This window comes from Neomonachus schauinslandi, chromosome 2 (assembly GCF_002201575.2).
Source record: "Neomonachus schauinslandi chromosome 2, ASM220157v2, whole genome shotgun sequence".
NCBI lineage: Eukaryota > Metazoa > Chordata > Mammalia > Carnivora > Phocidae > Neomonachus > Neomonachus schauinslandi.
Window position 1 is genome coordinate 101,741,243 of NC_058404.1, and position 20,140 is coordinate 101,761,382.

General features: G+C 40.7%; 1 protein-coding gene across 1 annotated transcript in view; it reads left to right on the forward strand.

Annotated features, from left to right (window-relative positions):
* ANXA5 (annexin A5) overlaps window positions 1–14,126 on the forward strand; it is a 32,069-nt gene extending 17,943 nt beyond the window's left edge. Inside the window, exons 7-13 of the mRNA XM_021681489.1 lie at window positions 2,980–3,059; window positions 3,493–3,549; window positions 9,212–9,305; window positions 10,186–10,281; window positions 12,026–12,084; window positions 12,319–12,441; window positions 13,602–14,126. Coding sequence (XP_021537164.1) covers window positions 2,980–3,059; window positions 3,493–3,549; window positions 9,212–9,305; window positions 10,186–10,281; window positions 12,026–12,084; window positions 12,319–12,441; window positions 13,602–13,664 — 572 coding nt within the window. The 3' untranslated portion in view covers window positions 13,665–14,126. The remainder of the gene's footprint in view (window positions 1–2,979; window positions 3,060–3,492; window positions 3,550–9,211; window positions 9,306–10,185; window positions 10,282–12,025; window positions 12,085–12,318; window positions 12,442–13,601) is intronic.
* Window positions 14,127–20,140: the final 6,014 nt, after the last annotated feature.

Sequence of the window (20,140 nt, forward strand, 5' to 3'; positions counted from 1 at the left end):
TTTTATTTCCCCTTCATCTCCAGTCACTTTTACACTTTTCTAAAGTGAGTGCAGTTCTTCATGGTTACAGGAGGCAGGCCATACGTGATTGCTGAATAAACGAGTGAGCGAATGAATGAATAAGCAACAATTCAAGCTCGTTTTCCTTCAGTAAGGAAAAGACTGCTTTTTCCTAGACCTGTATCTATTTTGGTACTTAAGAGAAGCTTCTGATGAAGATAGGAGTTTACTTTTACGTAGAATTTGCAACTAGTGTAGGGACATACAGGTTGTTTTTCTTTTACATGAACTTCAAGATGTAGGTGGTTTTTCTTCCTGGAAAAAAAAAAAATCAGTTTTAATGTTAGTAGAAGTTAAGAGTTACCTAAAAGGCCCTTTTGGAATTTGGGAAAAGAAACCTTGTCCAGACCAGAGTTGATGAAAATGTTTGAGTAAATGTGTGTCATTTTAGTCAATGGCAGTGCTTGAATACTCTGCATTTTAATTTTTCTCTTTGGTGTGCCTTACTTTTTTTGTGAAAAAAAAATCTGTCATTTCAATCTGAAGTATGTTCTATGAATGGAACCAAGAAAATGAAATAAAAAGTAGAGTGTTCTTTGCTCGTCACATTTTCTGTACCAGGCCCTTTCCCCTACCTGACTGAGCAGACTGTTGAGATTATCAGCTCAGTCAGCAGACCAACAAGCTGAGTGCCTTCAGCTAGGAAAATGGGTCCCTGTCTTGGCATTAGTTTATTTATCTTAGAAATGACATTGTAACTCAGCAAGTCAGAACAGTGTGAAATTTAAATAATTAACTTTCTGAAGTGCTGGATCTTCTTTCCTGCTTCTCTTGTTAAAGTTGGATAGGTCCCAACTACTAAGGCAGAGGGGATACATGTAACGTAAGTGCAGAAGATCACCTATGCGTTTTATTTGATGTAATATTCAAAGATCTCTCTCTGGGGATGGTGACATTTGTGAGGGAGCCTTTGTGTGCTGGATGACAGACGGGGTGCTGTCACGTACTACGCCCTGGCTGTGTGTCTGGTGGTACGCTGGCTGTCAGGAATGACACAAAGGGTTCCCATACCATAGCTCCCGTACTCAAGGAGTTTGCAGTCTCTTTAAGGGTGACGTGATTTAGCAACTGACTGCGGCTGTTCAAGGATAGCAAAACCCAAACTAAAGTCAAATACCAAAAAATGTTTCATGCCAGAATTCATTTAGATCAGAGAGGTCATCCAGGCTCTTGATGTTAGAAGAGGCTCTGTGGTGCAGTCACACAAGGTTTCCAGACGAGGTAGGTTTTGGGGAGGTGAAGAAAGCATTTTTGGCGTGTTCATCCCTGGTCTGGAATGGCATGGGGACTAGAGTGAGAACAGTATATGGAAGGAGTGGAAAGAAGCTGGCTGTCATGGAGGGTATGTGCATGTCTCGTGCGGGAGATAAACAGTAAATGCAGGCTCTGTTGTCGATGGTTTTACATGACTGGGTGAGAGCTTTGCACTTGATTCAGAGGTGGTGTAATGGGCGGTGGAGTACTGAAGGAAGGAGATTTGAATCAAGAGGCTGATTAGATAGCTATACATGTGGGGAGGTAAGCTAGGCAGTTATGGCCCAACCTAGGTGGGCCATAGGTTGGTGGGAGGTATGACGGGGATAGATTAGAGGGAGGGGAACTATGTGAAACGATTTGATCATTAATCACATATAGGTTTTGTAGTATGCGAAGGGATAGAAGAGTCCTTCAACATTTTGTATTTAGGTAACTGGTTGAAATAAAGATGGAGCTCTTCTAGACATTTATTTATTTAATATTATATTATATATTATATTATATTTAGTTAGCCAGCATGTCATAAGGTTTTGATGTAGTGTTCTAACAATTCATTAGTTGTGTATAACACCCAGTACTCATCACCACATGTGCCCTCTTTAATACCCATCACCCGGTTACCCCATCCCTCTCCCCCCCTCCCCTCTCTAACCCTCAGTTTGTTTCCCAGAGTCCAGAGTCTCTCATGGTTTGTCTCCCTCTCTGATTTCTCTCCATTCAGTTTTCCCTCCTGTCCCTGTGGTCTTCTAGATCTTTTAAAACAGAAGTGTCAGGCTTTTAAAGTTTGTCTGCTTTCAAATAATGATTTTTTTTTTTTAAGCTTTTATTTATTTATTTGACAGAGAGAGAGACAGCGAGAGAGGGAACACAAGCAGGGGGAGTGGGAGAGGGAGAAGCAGGCTTCCCGTGGAGCAGGGAGCCCAATGCGGGGCTTGATCCCAGGACCCTGGGATCATGACCTGAGCCGAAGGCAGACGCTTAACAAATGAGCCACCCAGGCGCCCCTCAAATAATGATTAAATATTTAAATGTCTTAGAGCTGCCTTCAATAGCAGCTGTTTGAGTTAGTGAAAAGGGTGCGTAGACTTTTGTAGATTCCAGTTCTCCCCTTTCCTGTGGCATTATGTGGAATAACTGGAAATAGAGCTGGGAGGGGGCATATTTTAAAACATCACAGCTGTCTCTCAGAGTTAACTTTATTTGCTGCAGAGGAAAAAATATCTTATTAGGGGAAAGAATGGCCGTGCCTAAAGAAAGAAGAGCTCAGAATTTTAGAGGATAGAAGACCTTTGGAAACGAATCATGTAAAATTTGTGAAAGAAAGCATTACAGAGTTTAAAATTATGATCAATTGTATGTTAGAGGTTTTCCTGTACCCATCACATGTCTACAGAGTATTAATTGCATTGGTTGAGAGTGTTTCTGAATGGCTGAGTCTGGATTTAGGCTTGAATTGAGTGCTTTTGAGAAACTTTAATTTGTTTTCTACCAGTCACTCATTTAAGTATTTGCCTTTAGTCTTTAGAGCACTCAGAGATGGAGTAGAGAACATTTATACTAATCAAATATTCCTTCCTTTATGTCTCCTCCATTTGATTCATGGCAGGATATCTTTTTTAGTTGAAAGAAGCTATAAATAAGTATGAAATTATTCTGTTGCAGAATATGGCTCAAGCCTGGAAGATGACGTGGTGGGGGATACATCAGGGTTCTACCAGAGGATGTTGGTGGTTCTCCTTCAGGTATTGGGTGGAGACTATTTAGAGTTTGATTAAAAAATCTGAAGCTGGACTTGTCTGAATCTAGTTAAGTAAGGTCATTTAAAATTCTTTAATCATTTCTCATACTTGCCTGATTGTGGTTATATGTTGCCTGTGTTTGTTTTTCAGAATATCTGACCTAAACTCTTAATAGCTAGCTAACTTACGGGTTTTTATAGCTTTTTTTTATTTAAGATATCACTATTCTCTTTCATTCATAGGATTTAAAATCAAAAGGGTCAGATTGGTTTTGGACAGTGCTGTGTAATGATGTGAAATATTGTAGAATTGTTATCTTAAAATCGTATTATTCCTAAGAGAAAGAGCTTTATGTGCACAACCATCAGGTGGAACTAATTTTCCTTTTGAATAAAAATGCTCATGTAATTCAATAATGTGACATTATTTCTTGTAGGCTAATAGAGACCCTGATGCTGGAATTGATGAAGCACAAGTTGAACAAGATGCTCAGGTGAGATGTGATATGTGGTGACTTTATTATGACATACGAATGAAAAAAAGAATCCATGATAATGGAAAATCATAATATAGATTGTGATAGCATCTAAAAATAATGTTATTTATGGGCCCTTTACAAAGCATAAGACTCATAAGTATATTTTTCTCATTTTGATCTGGCCAGCTAAATGTTTTGTCCCAAAAGGGAAATGAAATAAAATGAGTTACATATAAATAGTGAATTTTGCCTAGATATATATATTTTTTTGGTGATTATGGAACTTCACAAAATGGGTAATTTTACCAAAAAATACAGGTATTATTGATTCCACTGCTAGTGAGGCAGTAGGTGTCTTGGCAGGAGAGGATAAAGAAAAAAGAATGAGGCATTTTAGTGATAAATGGTGTTTTAATACATAGTAGATTATCAGTTACCGTAGTATTTGGGAATTCCTCCACCTTTCTTTCGATAGAATTCTAAATAGGATTGTTCTCTTGTCAGCTGCTTTTGAGTGACTTCCAAATGAAATTCTGTACTTAAGTGGCTTTTAAATCCTAGTATAGTCTCACTATTGTTAGCAAGTAATCAAATCTTAACTATAGAGAACAAACTGATGGTTACCAGAGGGAAGGTGGGCAGGGGAGTAGGTGAAATAAATGATGGGGATTAAAGAATACACTTATGATGAGCACGGAGTAATGTATAGAATTGTTGAATCACTGTATTGTACGCCTGAAACTAATATAACATTGTATGTTAACTATACTGGAATTAAAATATGTTTAAAAAACTTAAAAACATAAGTAGTCAAATGTGGGAAATAAATATTAGGAAATTTGAAACATGAGACTTGAAAACTGGAAATTGGTAATAAAGGAATTATTTGCATTCATAGAATCACATACCGTAGTCCTGTTTCTCTGGTCACATGTTTCAAGTAATAATTCTTTTTTTTTTTTTTAATATTTAAAAAAGATTTTATTTATTTATTCATGAGAGACAGGCAGAGGCAGAAGCAGGACTCTGGGATCACACCTGAGCTAAAGGCAGATGCTTAACCGACTGAGCCACCTAGGCGCCCCAAGTAATATATAATTCTGATTGTTAGTCATACACCATTGAAAAAGGAAGAGCCATCTTCACTCCTCCAGTTGACTCTTCTCTATGAAACAACAATTGGGTGTGTAATCTGAATTTGCTAATGGGAAAGAGAGAGCATTATTATTCTTTTGGGTGGGTAGATTTTATAATGGTTTCAGAATGCTGTCATCTCTTTGCCTTGCTGGAGACAGAAGGAAAGCAAATGGACATGTACTGGGGACTGTCTATGCAGTATTTGATGCTTCCCTCACTATTCTCCATAAAATGCAAACCTCTTGTGTCATGTCCCTATATAAAAATACCTTAAAACTTCAGTGGATACCATTATCCTCAGAATAAAGTTCAAGCCCCTAAATGTGATTTATAAGCCTCTTTGTTATCTGCCCCTTGCTTGCTTTTACCTCCAGCCTCTCTTGCTCTGTCTCCACCTGACCCTTCCTCCACCCATTCACCGGACTACTTCCTCTTCAGGAGTCAGTCCTCAGGTTAGTTGTTTATCAGGTATCCCTGCCTGACTCTCCCCCCCCCCCGCCCCGCCCCCAAGTGTATGTCAGGTGCCCCTTACAGGGGCAGTCCAGCTGCCTTATATTGAAGCTGTCTATGTACTTGACTGCCTGCCCAGGGCACTCGGAGCTGTCCGTTCAGTTTGTATCCTTTGGATCTAGCATACAGTAGGCACTCGGTATATAACTGGTGAATGGGTTAGTGTATACCTCTGAAGTACAGGGGAATAATTTCTCTTTTATAGATAGAGAAACTGAGGCTCAGGGATTTGAGAATCAAACCCATGGCCACCACTGACCAGTAGTGGAGCTGGGATTCATACCTGGGCCTGTCTAACCCCAAAGCCCTTTCTCTTTCAACTAGACAACAGTCTGTGTTCTTGCCTGCTAGTTCCTCTCCCCCCAGCACCTACACCATATAAAAGGCTTATTAAATGTAGATTGGAAGCACAAATCCAGCTTAACTCTGCCTTCTTGGAGGAAGGAATTTGTGTCCTTGAGGAGAAGGTGCTAGATCAGGCCTTCAAACTGTACTCCCAACTGTTGGAGACAACGTTATTGCTTTCCAAGCATTAATTATTTGTGGGCTTCATAGGAAACGGTGTGATTCTCACCCTCGGACTCTCAAGAGTAGTCTAGATGTTTTTTGGTGGTCACGGTGGAAGAAGCCAACTCTAGTAGTCTCAGATGACCGCAGTGAGGCCTACATTGGTGGGCAGTGGGCTCATTTCCCAGCACAGTTGGTGATGCAATGAGAGGATTGCTGCAGTGTGAGGCCAGGGAGTGGAAACAGTGCATCTTCCCCTCCTTTTCATTGATTTCTCTCCTCAGAGCACTCAGTGTATAGCAGTGCTTCTCGGATTTTCAAGTGCTTGTGAATCACCTCGGGATCTCCTTAAACTGCAGGTTCTGACTCAGTGGGTCCGGGTGGGGCCTGGGATTCTGTATTTCTAACAAGCTCTCAGGTGATGCCTCTGGGGTCTTGGGACCACACTTTGAGTACCGGGGCTGTATGGGTGTCACCTACCTGTTGTGCAGAGCATATGCCCATTCAGGACTGTGAAGGGGAACCTTTATACATCTGAAAACTGTCTTATGAAGTTACTTTAAAATATCCCTTGAATAGTGGGGCATGTGGGTGGCTCAGTCGGTGAAACATCTGCTTGGCTCAGGTCATGACCTCAGGGTCTCAGGGAGCCTGCTTCTCCCTCTTCCTCTGCCCCTTCCCCTGGCTCGTGCGCTCTCTCTCTCTCAGCTCTCTCAAATAAATAAATAAAATCTTTTAAAAAAAATCCCTTGAATAGAATTCAGGTTTTCTTTACCCTTTCGGTGATCAGGAACAACAAAGAACATGCTACACTGGCTATTAGTCTTTGATTCTTTAAAATGTATTATTGGGGCACCTGGGTGGCTCAGTTGATTGGGCATCCAACTCTTGATTTCTGCTCAGGTCTTGATCTCAGAGTCCTGAGATGGGCCGCCTCAGAGCCTGGGGCTCTGTGCTCAGCGGGGAGCCTGCTTCTCTCCTTTTCCCTCCCAGCCTGCCTCTCCCCTTTTCCCTCCCAGCCTGCCTCTCCCCACCCTTCACACTCACATGCGTGCCCGTGTGCACTCTCTCTCAAATAAATAAATAAATAAATCTTTGAAAAAAATGTATTATTACTAATGAATTCAGCTTGTTAAAAATAATTTTCCTTTTGGTGTTATGAAAAAGAACACACCCATTTCTTTCTTGTAGCAAGGGCAGCTGGACTGTTGTCACTAATGGGAATTTAAGTTTTCTTAACCGAGAGTAAGCTGAGACAAACAAAGGGCCCTTATATAAGCTTTTGAATTTTTTTCTCTGCTGATACCTGGCACCAAGAGGATTCCTTTTATTTCAGGGATTTGATAAGCCACAGTGAGTCATTCACCTGGGAATTCAACATTTTGTAGATAATCCACTTTACTTTCTTACATTTTTATTTTTATTCATTTATTTATAGTGTTTTTTTTTTTACTTTCTTACATTTTTAATGTGTTAAACTGATTTTATCTCCTCCCTCTCTAAAACCTTCTTTCCTGATCTTGGAGATAAACCTGAAGGAGGGGGAAGAAAGGGGAAGGGTTGGGAATCAATATTTACTGAGTACCTGCTATTGATTACCTGACACTCTTTGATGCATTAGTTATATAACTTGCATAATCTCCATTAATGACTCTGTAGAAATATTAATCCTATTTTAGGTGAAGACACGGAGACTCAAGAGATTAACTCATCTAAGATCTCACAGATAAGGATGAGGCCCAGGTCTTTTTGACTCCAAAACCTCTGCACTTTGCACTGAACCAGAGGTTATCAAACTGTGTTCAACTGTAAAGCCCCCTCTGAGGGAAGAGGGGAGGGTGAGGAGGTGTGAGGGGCCCTCATCCAGAGCTGCTCCGTGGATGTTCATCATCCTCATTTAGAAGAAAGCACTCTTACATTAAAACAAGACAAAACAAAACTTTTAAATATTCCACATGAAGATTATCATTACTGCATATGATTTACTTAATAGTTTTAGAGTAGATATTGATCTCAAACATAATCCTTTTGAGAAAATGAAGAGTTATAGTTTAAAATAGCCATTTCACAAATTATTCCATATAACAGGCTTAACTGCTGTACCTACCAGAGAAGATTTCTAGAAATATGGAATAGTTGTTAAGAAAGGAGGGCTTCAGGAATGCTTGTAAGTATAGTAGGGGATGCACCCTCTCTCTCCTGTAGGTGTTAATGTGTGTGTATATCTTATCTATGTGTAGAAAACATATTAGAGGTAGTAACCAATATCTTTGGGATATTGGCCTTCATGGTAATTTTTTTCTTATTCATGTTTTATCTCATACAAAATTTTTCAGTGAACACATGTTATTTTTGTTATTAGACTTAAAAAGTTACTTTAAGACGGGTCTGTAATACCATGATATAGTTCTAAACTTGAGATACTTGCATGCCTTTCATAGTAAGTCTCTTCTCAGTTTTGAAGAACATGCTCACATAACCAGGATTGATATTATTTATTTTTATCGTTAAATTAATTTCAAAACTGAGTGTAAAGATGTGATACGTTTTTCAAAATTCCCTGGAAATACAACAAAAAACGGATATGTATCACCGAAATCTACATTCTTAAACACACTATGATCAAAATTTCTACATCCAAACACGTGCTATGATCACACCACCTTCTGTCCTTACTTGGTTTGCCGCTTGTGAGCAGAAAGGCCGCTCCGAGTAGCAGGCTCGGCAGACTGCATTTGTCTTGGTTTAATAGGTGTACTTAACTAGAAATGAACAAAAGGGTAGTGTAGACATTTTAAAGGTTGATTCACTGGGTTTTAATAAATTATCCACATCTCAATAAGTGGACTCAGGTTTAATGATGGTGTTTGTATATAATTTTATTTTTTCAGCAATTATATGAACACTAAAAAGCATATATTTTCCATGTAAAAAAAGTAAATATAGACACTCAAACTATTCAAAAAGTATATATTAGTTGCCTGCTACATGCCAGGCATTGTGCTATACCCATGACCTTTTAAAAATTCGTTATGATCTTTTAGAAATGTGAAAACTCCTTGTAGCTAGTTTTGGTTAAACTGTAGTTGAAAAGAGAAAATATGGAGTTTATTTTTTATCATGTGTTGCTGAACAACTGCCGAGTAAACAAAACACAAAACATAGTTAAGCTCCTTTTCCAGTCTGTAAGTGGATGTGTCAACAGTGAGGTAATCAGAAATTTCTATCAACCACACCATTGCCCCCGAAAGCCTGGAAGTCCCATAGACATTTTGGGAACATTTAATCTTGCCCTGTTGCTGTGATTTATTGCTTTGACTCATTAATCTTCTGTGGCACAGTTCAGTGGCAAGCTCCAGATAGCTCCAAACTCACCTCACAGAGTTTAGGCAACATTAGAATTGAAAAGTAGAAGATGATGAATCAGGCTAATTAATATACAGGGAGTGAAACACCAGTGTCATTCAGAACCTGGACATGAGATGGAGAAACGGCTTACTAATTGAGGTTGAAATTTTCACAGGCTTTGTTCCAGGCTGGAGAACTGAAATGGGGGACAGATGAAGAAAAGTTTATCACCATCTTTGGGACACGAAGTGTGTCTCATTTGAGAAGGGGTGAGTGAAAAGAATGTGTATGGTACAGTACTTCGGTTAATTTTGTAAGTACAGAAGCCAGTATGCCAAAATATGTGCTTTATAATAGGCGCTTCCTGAGTGAATCGGTTTTTGTATTTCTTCCTATTGGTAACCTTGAAAAATCTTATCATTCTCTTTGCTGCTGTTGTACTTTTACAGAACTAGAGATCCTTAGTACCCCCCTTTGCTGTCAGGGTGACGAGGGAGCTAGGCCTCTGGATTGTTAACTCTCATAGTCACTAATCACTGAGCTGTGGCTCACTTCAAGCATTTCGTCCTAAATGGTGGCACCCACGATCTCTTCGCGAGGCATTCATCAGTTCTTGTGGTATCAGGTGGGAATGAGTTCAAGTGACAGGAAACCCTACTAATTGGGGCCTTAAACACGTGGCTGATTCGGCAGGACCTGGGTGGGCTCTCTCTGTTTTTCTGCTTCACTGTCCTTGGTGTTTTGGGGTTTTCTTTCTCATGCCCTGTACCTGATTGTCACAGGAGGGCTACTGTAGCTCCAAATTTATCAACATTAGCAGCAAGAAGAAAAGAAAGGTGTAAACTAATCATATCTGTTTATCGTTCTTAATAAGGAAAGATTACTCAGAATCCTCTCTAGTAGATTTACCTTTGGGTTACATTGGTTATAACTAGTAAGTAGAGGCTGGGAACTCAGTGAACAAAGAGCCTTTATAATCCATTACTTAGGGCTTGGGTATATTGAAGCTCTGTGACAAAGTCAGGGTTCTGTCAGCAAGGAAAAGGGGGAGATTTGTATTCAGTGGGACAATACCTGGTTAGAGTTAGTATCTTCTTTCTGTACAGAATAATCCTTACATGATTGAGAAATCATTTTCCTTTTTTATAGTGTTTGATAAGTACATGACTATATCAGGATTTCAGATTGAGGAAACCATTGACCGAGAGACTTCTGGTAATTTGGAGCAACTCCTCCTTGCTGTTGGTAGGTGGTGTTACAATGTATGTAATATTAATGGTGTTAAGAGCTAAAGTGTTTCATTCAGTTGAAGCTGTATCTGAAAATGACCACTTCTTTATGATATCTGAGCGAAGCAAACTCCCACATTTCCAATTCAAAGTCTGTTTTGATATTGGAAATACATGATTATCTGGTTAGTTCATGTAATCCTATGGAAATGCTAAAGCAACTGCTTATAAAAATCATTTTGAAGCTTTATTAAAAATATTATCGTTTTGTTATGAATCGAAGTGTGGGCATTATCTCAGAGGCTTGTGAATATTGTTTCTGATACTGGGTGGAATTGTATCCTTTGGAATACTGTCCTCACAGCTTTGAGGCAGACTGAGAAATTGGCATCTGAGCTAGAAAAAGTATCTTTTGTATGATGGAAGATGTGGTGACGGTTGTTTTCGGATTACTTTGGAAATCTATCTAAGCTAAATATTCAGAATGATCTGGAAAAATTGGAGAACTGAGTTTGTGCAGTTCATGGTAGTATTATATACTGTCCAAATCCAGGGAGAATCTAGTCTGTGAGTTCCCAGGGACCCTAGTTTTCATATGGGTTTGGAGTGAACCTCTGTTTGTTCTGAGTATTTGGCATTGAGCTCGAGTTTTTGTGCTGTCTTCTGGAGAATAAGCTAAAGTTGTGCATGAACCGGCACTAATAGTAGTCTTTGATTTGAGTTCCACACTTAATGAATTTTAATAGAAAACTTTCGCACAACCCCTTCATAATTAGAATACACTTAAAATAATGGCATTTTTAGTTACTGTTTGAGTTTTGTTTAAGCACTGGAAGAGAGATTAACTCCACCCCCCAATTAATGAACTGTTATTTCTCTATAGTAAGGAATTTTTTTTTCTTTTTTTTTTTTCTTTTTTTAAGATTTTATTTATTTGACAGAGAGAGACACAGCGAGAGAGGGCACACAAGCAGGGGGAGTGGGAGAGGGAGAAGCAGGCTTCCCACGGAGCAAGGAGCCCGATGCGGGGCTCGATCCCAGGACCCCGGGATCATGACCTGAGCCGAAGGCAGACGCTTAATGACTGAGCCACCCAGGCGCCCCTATAGTAAGGAATTTTTATAGGGATAGTTTCTGAAGCTGAGCTGACTGAGGTCTGAGCAGCCCTAACACAGAGTAGATACATACATGTTCAGGGAAGATACTCTTTTCTATTACCAGTTTATCTGGGTGTCTCTCCTGAATTGCGTAAGTCTCATGCTGCTCTATGTGAATCATGGATAGTAAGGAATCTGGAGAGAATACCTAGGGTAAGATTACAGAAAGATAGTCCCAAGATTTGTCAAAGATTAGATGGAGTGGGTACCTTGTGTTATTTGCTTGAATATGTTGGATCAAAAACTTTCAGGATGTTTGTATCCTTTCCTGAAGGTGAAGAAGGTTGTGGTGTAACAGCCCAGACTGCCCAAACTGATAGCAGAAAGGTGCTCAGAACAGAGGGGTGTTGAAAACCTCACACGCCCTGTCCTACACGACTTTCTCTGCAGAACTCGGAACTTTAAGGAAATTCTATCCAGTTTTTAAGAAAATACTTGGTGAATATGGAGATCAGATCAGCCTGCAAATGAGCAGTTTTTTAGCGTAGGTTACTTTTATGCTTGTAAATAAGTAGAGCAATAAGCATGAAGCAAGTTTTGATTTTTAGTCACTATTTCTTTTCCTATCAATATAGCATCTGACCATATTATTTATTTTCTTAGTGAAATCTATTCGAAGTATACCCGCCTACCTTGCAGAAACCCTCTACTATGCTATGAAGGTAAGTGCATATCTTGAATCTTCCATCTAATTAATTTATCTTTCTAGCTATCTTTCCCTGTGTATTATTATGATTTAAATGATAGACTTTGTTTTTTTTTTTTTTAATTCTCCTTAAAACATGCAGTTCAATTCTACCAAATTGTTTTACTTTCTCAATTCATTTTAACTCAGGGAAGTTTGATGCTGTGTTTGACATTTTGAAAGTGTGCCTCCCTTTTTTTCTTTCTTACAGGGAGCGGGGACGGATGATCATACCCTCATCAGAGTCGTGGTGTCCAGGAGCGAGATTGATTTGTTTAACATTAGGAAGGAGTTCAGGAAGAATTTCGCCACCTCTCTCTATTCCATGATTAAGGTAGTAGAACCTTTGTTTAAACTATGTTCAGAAATTCAGAGCAGACCAATAGATAGCATGTAAGACAACAGATGGGAGAACCCACTTGTATAAAGTTTCAAATTTTAGTGGCGTGATTAGAGCCATGACTTATAAAGCTTGGCTTATAATATTTCCTTAAAGTACAGATGATGGCTCCCAAGTGAAAGATGGGCTCTTGGTGGGGCTGAGGCTCTTGGGGAGCTTAGGAACATTATTTAGTAGTGGTGACAGATGACTCATCAAACCCAGCCCCCGCCACTGAAGATAATGTGTTAGTTCTTTCTCTCTTTTATCAGTTCCAGCTGTCTTTATCAGTGCCTCCTTCCTTTCACTTTGGTCTTTCTTCATTGTCTGTTATCACCTTGTCTCTGGTATTATTAGTTCATAGTTCAGGAAAGAACCAGCCAGGTCATATCAGAAATAAGTAAAGAGTTTAGGTATTACTATCATTTTTGTCTTTAAAAGCTAGGGAGACTGTGGCCTATATTTAAATTTGGCTTAAGGCCTTTTGACTTTCTTTTCTTTCTTTCTTTTTTCTCCTTTTCTCTTTCTTCCTTCTTTTGATAAAAGGGAAAATGGGCCGTATGCAAAGCAGGATCTCAACTAAGCAAGCTTTGAACTTTGTGTGTAGGTGTGGCTGGGTTGAAGGGCACTAGAGACTTCTCACATGCACTCTTTGTTTGAAACATTAATTTATTATATATATCTGTGTGTGAGATAAGCTGAGGTAAAGCATATCCTGCCCCTCTGTCTTTGAAGCAAAAACATAAGAGCCACACAGTCCCAGGATTGCCTCCCTTAGCCAGACACATAATATGTGATAGTAACTTAAAGGTTTAGAAAGCTCCGTTTGAATGTCATTGTAAAAGCTTCCTTGTTCTCTGCGTTGTTACCAGAGGGACGAACATACTTCATTGTCTCAGAGCTGTGCCTTTAAGGGGTAAAATTAGAAAATTAAACGCATGTTACATTGGTAGGAAACTCCTTGTATAACATTCCTGATGTGAAAGTCACATACACAGAGATTATCCACTTGGGAGCAAAGTCACATGAATAAAACTTGTTGCCAGACACTTAGTTTTTGATTTTCTGTGGCTTCTATGACTCATGGAGGGTAACGGAGTACATTTGGGTTTCAGGATGATACGTCTGGGGACTATAAGAAAGCCCTCTTGCTGCTCTGTGGAGGAGAGAACGACTGAGATAACCAGCTGGAGAGAGATCCTGCGCCGTGCCTGCCACGGCCGCCGCGACCTTCCTAAGCCTCTCGCTGTGCTTGTTTGTATGCCCGAGCCTGACACATTGCCTTATTCATACTAGCATGCTAATGACCAAAACATACATGTTGCAGAAGAGAAATAGCGGTGCTTCTTGCTGATGTTCAGTAAAGCTCTTTCTCTTTGTCTTTTGTAGTACTTACGTTACTAAAGTCTAAAGTCTGGGTCATTTAGATTTTCTTTTAGAAGATCCGACTGCTTTTAGCCTTTTTAAAAAGCTTCATTTATATTAAATTGATAACTGTATTTCCTTAATCAGAACCTTAGCCTTAAAATGATGAACTCCTGGAAGTGTTATTAATCAAGTTTGCTACTAAACTAAACCTGAAAAATTATGGTGGTTGCATTCAAAAGATTAATGAGAAATAAACATTTCCTTCCCCCTGACTCATGTGTGGGTGTGTGTTCAGAAAAACTTTTTAAAAATTATTTTTATTTGATTATGGTTGATACAAGGTTCCTTTAGTTTCAGGTGTACAATATAGTAATTCAGGTTCTCTGTGCTGTGCTCACAAGTGTGGCCACCATCTGTCACCATGTGACACTGTTCCAATATCATTGACCATAGTCCTTATGCTGCTGCTTTTATTCCTGTGACTTCGTCATTCCGTAACTGGGAGTCTGCGTCTCCCACTTCCCTTAACCATCTGTTTGTTCTCTGTATTTTTATAGGTCTGATGCTGTTTTTTCATTCAAACAGTGCTCCAAAGACAGAGGGGGGCAAGATATGCTTTACCTCTGCTTATCTCACACACAGGTGCTGTTTGTTCATTCATTTGTTCTTTAGATTCCACATGTGAGTGAAATCAAACATTGTCTTTGTCTTATTTCACTGAGCACAATACCATTAACAATGATACCTGTTTTCAAGCTATATATATATATCACTGTGTAAGTTTAAAGTATACAGCACAATGAATTGATTTATATATATTGCAAAATGATTACCATAATACATTTGGTTAACACCCGTCATCTTATAAAAATTAAAAAAAAATTTTTTTTCCTTGATGAGAACTCTTAGGATCTGTCTCTTTCAAATATACCGCATAGCAGTGTGAACCATAGTCATCACATTGTACATTACATCCCCAGTACTTATTTATCTCAAAACTGGAAGTTTGTACCTTTTGACCACTTTCATCCAATTACCCCATTCCCCATTTGCCCATCTCTGGTGACCACAAATCTGATCTCTTGTTCTGTAACTTTGGTTTGTTGATGTTGTTTTTTTTGGATTCCACATGTGAGCTCATAGAGTATCTTTTCTCTGACTTATTTCACTTAGCATAATGTCCTCAAGTTTCACCCATGTTGTCACAAATGACAAAGATTTCCTTCCTTTCTGTGGTTAAATAATCTGTTACATATCACATTTCCTTTATCCATTCATCCACTGATGGACAATTAGGTTGCTTCCATGTCTTGGCTATTTGTAAATAATGCTGCAGTGAACATGGGTTGTCTCTCAAACCTTTGTGATTGTCCAAGCAGCCTACTTTTGTTCTCAGTGGCTCCCAGGAGTTGAAGGTGTGCCAAGACCTATTAGTGTCCTAGAGTGGGGGATCTCAGTCATTACCTAGATTGAGGCTGATTGGAATCCAGACTCGCGGCAGCTTTTAAGGTATGCAAAAATACCTTTGTCAGGGGAAGACTGAGAGATGGGCATTTCTGTTTGCCTCTTTGCTCTTTGCACTGAGTCCTAGGGTGATGGCCAGTTAAGAACTGTTTCTTAGTTTGTTACTCTCCTGTTGAACTGGTGAACAGAGCCTTTCTGGCCTCCAGAGCCAGGTTATCAAGGGATTTGTCCTCTGGAATTGGCCATGAAAGCTGGTGCCCCAGGCGTCTATAGAAACTCCTTTCTGGAGTGGGGCTGAGGGAGGAAATGAGGACAGCACCTGTCAGTCTGCCTGATTGGTGGAGAGGATTGTAGTCAGCCTCTAGGCGTCTATTTGATTAGAAGCTACCCCATAGGCCACCACTATAAAGATAAGCTAATAGGCCTCTTTCACAGAAAGACTGGGCACGTGGTTCACTCTGCTAGCTCTGTGCTATGCCCTGGGGCGGGTAGCTGGTGGAAACTATTTCTCCATTTGTAACAGCCCTTCAGGCCCTGTGAGCACAAGCCATGCTGGCCACCAGAGCCAGGTGATCAAGAGGTATCCCCTGGTGGCAGCTGTAACAATCAGACGAGTGCACCAGCTCCCACCCAGGAGCACCAGAGAGCCAGAGCAAGGTGGTGGGAGGCGCAGAGAGAGCGCCCGTTTTGGCCTCTGTCACCCAGAGCACCTTGGTAGGCCTGGGGGCTGCTAAACCAGAAGCCTGCCCCTTAGGCTGAAGCTCTTAGACAAGCAAATAGGCCTCTTTCACAAAAAGATTGAGGGTGGGTTTCAGTCTGCCCTCCCTGTGCTTGGGTGTGGTAGCCGCCCGCACCATCTCTTCCTTTGATCCAGACCCGTGCTTCCCACGACCCCTAGCCCTGCTGGCTGCCAGAGCCAGGTGATCAAAGGGATTGTCTCCTGGGTGGCAGCCTTGAAAATGGGGGCACCGGAGATCCTGATCACACAGGGCGAGAGTGAGAAGGCAATGCCAGTCCTCTGAGGTCTTTGGAGAGGATTTTTTTTAAAAATTTTATTTAGGGTGCCTGGGTGGCTCAGTCAAGCGTCTGCCTTCGGCTCGGGTCATGGTCCCAGGGTCCTGGGATCGAGTCCCGCGTCGGGCTCCCTGCTCCACGGGAAGCCTGCTTCTCCCTCTCCCACTCCCCCTGCTTGTGTTCCCTCTCTCGCTGTGTCTCTCTCTGTCAAATAAAATATTAAAAAAAATTATTTAAATTCAATTAATTAACATATAATGTATTACTTGTTTCAGGGGTACAGGTCTGTGATTCATCAGTCTTCTATAATACCCAGTGCTTTGGAGAGGATTATAGTCAGCCCTAAGGGTGTGTGTTTAATTTAAGCAAGCCTGCCCCTCAGGCTGCAGCTGTGATGAGACCTACTAGGCCTCTTTCACAGATGAGGCTCCCCTCTCTGTCACCTCTCTACTGTCCCCTGGGGGTGGTGCGCAGTTAAAAACTCCTTCTCTGTTGCTTACAGTCCTTTGGGACCTGCGAGGGTCAGCCCTGCTAGCCACCGGAGCCTGGTGATCTAGTGGTGTCCCCTGGGTGGCAGACGCACACAACGGGACTTCCCAGGAGTGGACACGTGCCTTTCTGGGAGTTACTGGGGACCTGGAGTGAGGCAGAGGGAGAGTACAAAAGTGGTGCCTTGCACACCTCCCTTTTTGGAGATGATTTCCTTAGATGTGCGTTAAATTAGATGCCTGCCCCTCCGTGCTGATGCTTTAAGATAAGCAAAATAGGCCTGTTTCACAGAAAGTCTCGGTGCTTTTCGGTTGGCTGCCTCTGTGCTGGCTCCCGGAGTGGGTGAGCCCGCATGAGCCCTGTAAGAACTGTGTGTCGGTTCGCCAGAGCCTTGTGGGTCCTGTGGATGCGAGCCCTGTTGGCTTTCACAGCTAGATGTTTTGGGGGCTCATCTCTCAGGTGCAGGGCTTAAAAGTTGGAGTGCCAACGGTGGGGTTCAAACCGTGTTCTTCCCAGGGAGAGGCTCAGGGTTGTGAGTTCCCTTGCAGCTGTGGGTTGTAGCTTCTCCTTCCAGGGGTGTGGTTTATGGGGAGATTGTGCCGGTCTCTCCTGCCCATTCCCAGGTGGGTTTTTTCTTGTTTGCCCAATGTGTAGCAGTCACTCAGCTAGTTTTTTGTTTTTGTTTTAGAGAGAGAGAGCACGAGCAGGAGGAGGGACAGAGGGAGAGGGAGAGAGGAGAGAGAATCTTGAATAGACTCCACACTGAGCTTGGAGCCTAACTCGGGGCTCAATCTCACGACCCCGAGATCATGACCTGAGCCAAAATCAAGAGTCAGATGCTCAACAGACTGAGCCACCCAGGTGCCCCTTTGTTTTTTGTTTTTTTTTAAGAGGAAATTATTCCATATATAGTTGTAGATTTGGTGTGTCTGTGGAAGGAGGTGAGTATTCTTTTTTCTATTGATAAGGTGAATTATATCAATTGATTTTCCAATGTTAAGCAATCTTGAGTTCTCAGGATCAATTCCACTTTGCCATGATGTATTATCATTTTAAAATACTGCTGGATTTGTTTTGTTACTATATTTTTGAGAACTTTTTCTGTGTTGATGGGGCATACTGGCCTGTAGTTTTCTTTTCTTGAAATATTTTTGTCTAGTTTTGGTATCAGAGTAATACTAGCCTCATAAAATAAGTTGGGAGTGTTTCTTCCTATTCTGTCTGTGTGAGAATTTGTGTAGACTTGGCAAGAAAATTTTACTTACATGTTTGGTAGATTTTCCAGTGAAGTCATTTGGGCCTGGAATGTTTTTTGGAAAGTTTTAAACTGAAAAATCGAATACATATAATTTTTTTAATTAAAATGAAATGTTTACTAAGAATCTATCTCAAAATTAATCATTGCACATCACTGGGTGTTGGCAGAATAGTTGAGAAATAAGATGCCCTAAAATATTCTGTACTCTATTTCCAATTGTTATAAACAATTTTGATCATGTCAGTCTTTTTTTTTAATTTAAATTCAATTAATTAACATACAATGTATTATTTGTTTCCAGGGTACAGGTCTGTGATTCATCAGTCTTCTATAATACCCAGTGCTCATTACAACATATACCCTCCCCAATGTCCACCACCCAGGTACCCCATCCCTCCACCCCTCTCCCCTCCAGCAACCCTCAGTTTGTTTCCTATGATTAAAAGTCTCTTATGGTTTGTCTCCCCCTCTGGTTTTGCCTTGTTTCATATAATTTTTAATACATAGACATCAAATATGTATCTATATAGATCACAAACATAGTGGCTTAAAATAACACAAATTGTCGTATAGTTCTAGAGGTCAGAAGTCTAAAATAAATCTCATTGGTTTAAAATAAAGGTGTTGACAAGGCTGTGTTCCCTTCTGGAAGCTCTAGGGGAGAATCCCATTTCCTTGTCTACTTCAGCTTCTAGAGGACACCTGCATTTCTTAGCTCTTGGGTCCTTCCTCCATCTTCAAAGCCAGCATTCACTTTAATTTCTGCTTTCTGTCCTCACATCTTTCTCTTACTCTGACTCTTTCCGTTTTGAAGGACCCTTGGCAACTACATTGCCCCCCCCCCCCTCGATAATCCAGGATAATCTCCCCATCCCAGGATCACATCTGCATATTCCCTTTTGTCATAGGAGGTCACAGATTCTGAGGGTCAAGACAAGGACACATATATTTTTTGGGTGGGGGACATTTTATAGATGGTTTCAGGAAATGATTTTGTACCATACACAGGATTGCCTCTGTTAGGGTGGTAGTGCTGCTCCACATTCTCTGTGTGAACAGAACTGCCACATAATAGATGCCTGGTTAATTCTGCCGACATAAATGGGGAAAAGCATTTCTTTACTAGATTTTTTTTTTTTTTTTTAGATTTTATTTATTTGTTTGACAGAGAGAGAGCGCGAATGAGAGAGTACAAGCAGGGGGAGCGGCAGGCAGAGGGAGAGGGAGAAGCAGGCCCCCTGATGAGCATGCAGCCTGTCCTGGGGCTTGATTCCAACTCATGACCGGGAGCTGAAGGCAGACGCTTAACCAACTGAGCCACCTAGGCGACCCTCTTTACTTGATTTTTTGACCTGTATTTAATTTCAATCATCTAAACCCTCCGGGGACAAGTTTTTCCTTCCTCATATGCCTGTGTGTGTTTGTATTTCACGTAAGTTAAGAATCAATTTGTCAATCTGTGTGTGCACACTCTGAGGCCTCTCCTGCCAAGCCTGTGCAGTCTATCTTATGCCCAATGGGTGGTGCTGTTGGCATAAACTTACTTTCAACATATTCAAACCACTTCTATTTCATAGTAGCAAACTTTAAAATTTTTCAGCATCAGATGGCTTTCCTATACAATCGTCCTCATTCTAACACACAGACAAAAAGTCAATCTAAATTTTAACCCCCTTTTTGATTACTTATCTGGCACTTGGTTTAGAATCCTCCTGTTTTCCTGGGCTTAGGGCATTTCCCCCCCCCCTAATGCACTGGTTTATCCTTTGCCCCAAGATATTGAAGTCTAATTCCTACCTTTTTCCTGGGTAGTTCCACCCATATTCCTGTGTTATATATATAAACTACTATTTTCTTCTTCATTCACGTTTTTCTATTGGTTCCTGCTATAATAGATGACTATTTGAGGTCATTTACTCTATTCCATCTTCTCTTCTGCCTCCTCTCAGCATACTTAAGTTACTCTGTTTATCTATGTAACTTTAAGCAATATGTTTACATTTTTATTTCTTGTTCCAACAATTATAGAAAGAATCTCTAGACTCCTCATTTTGAAAGGCT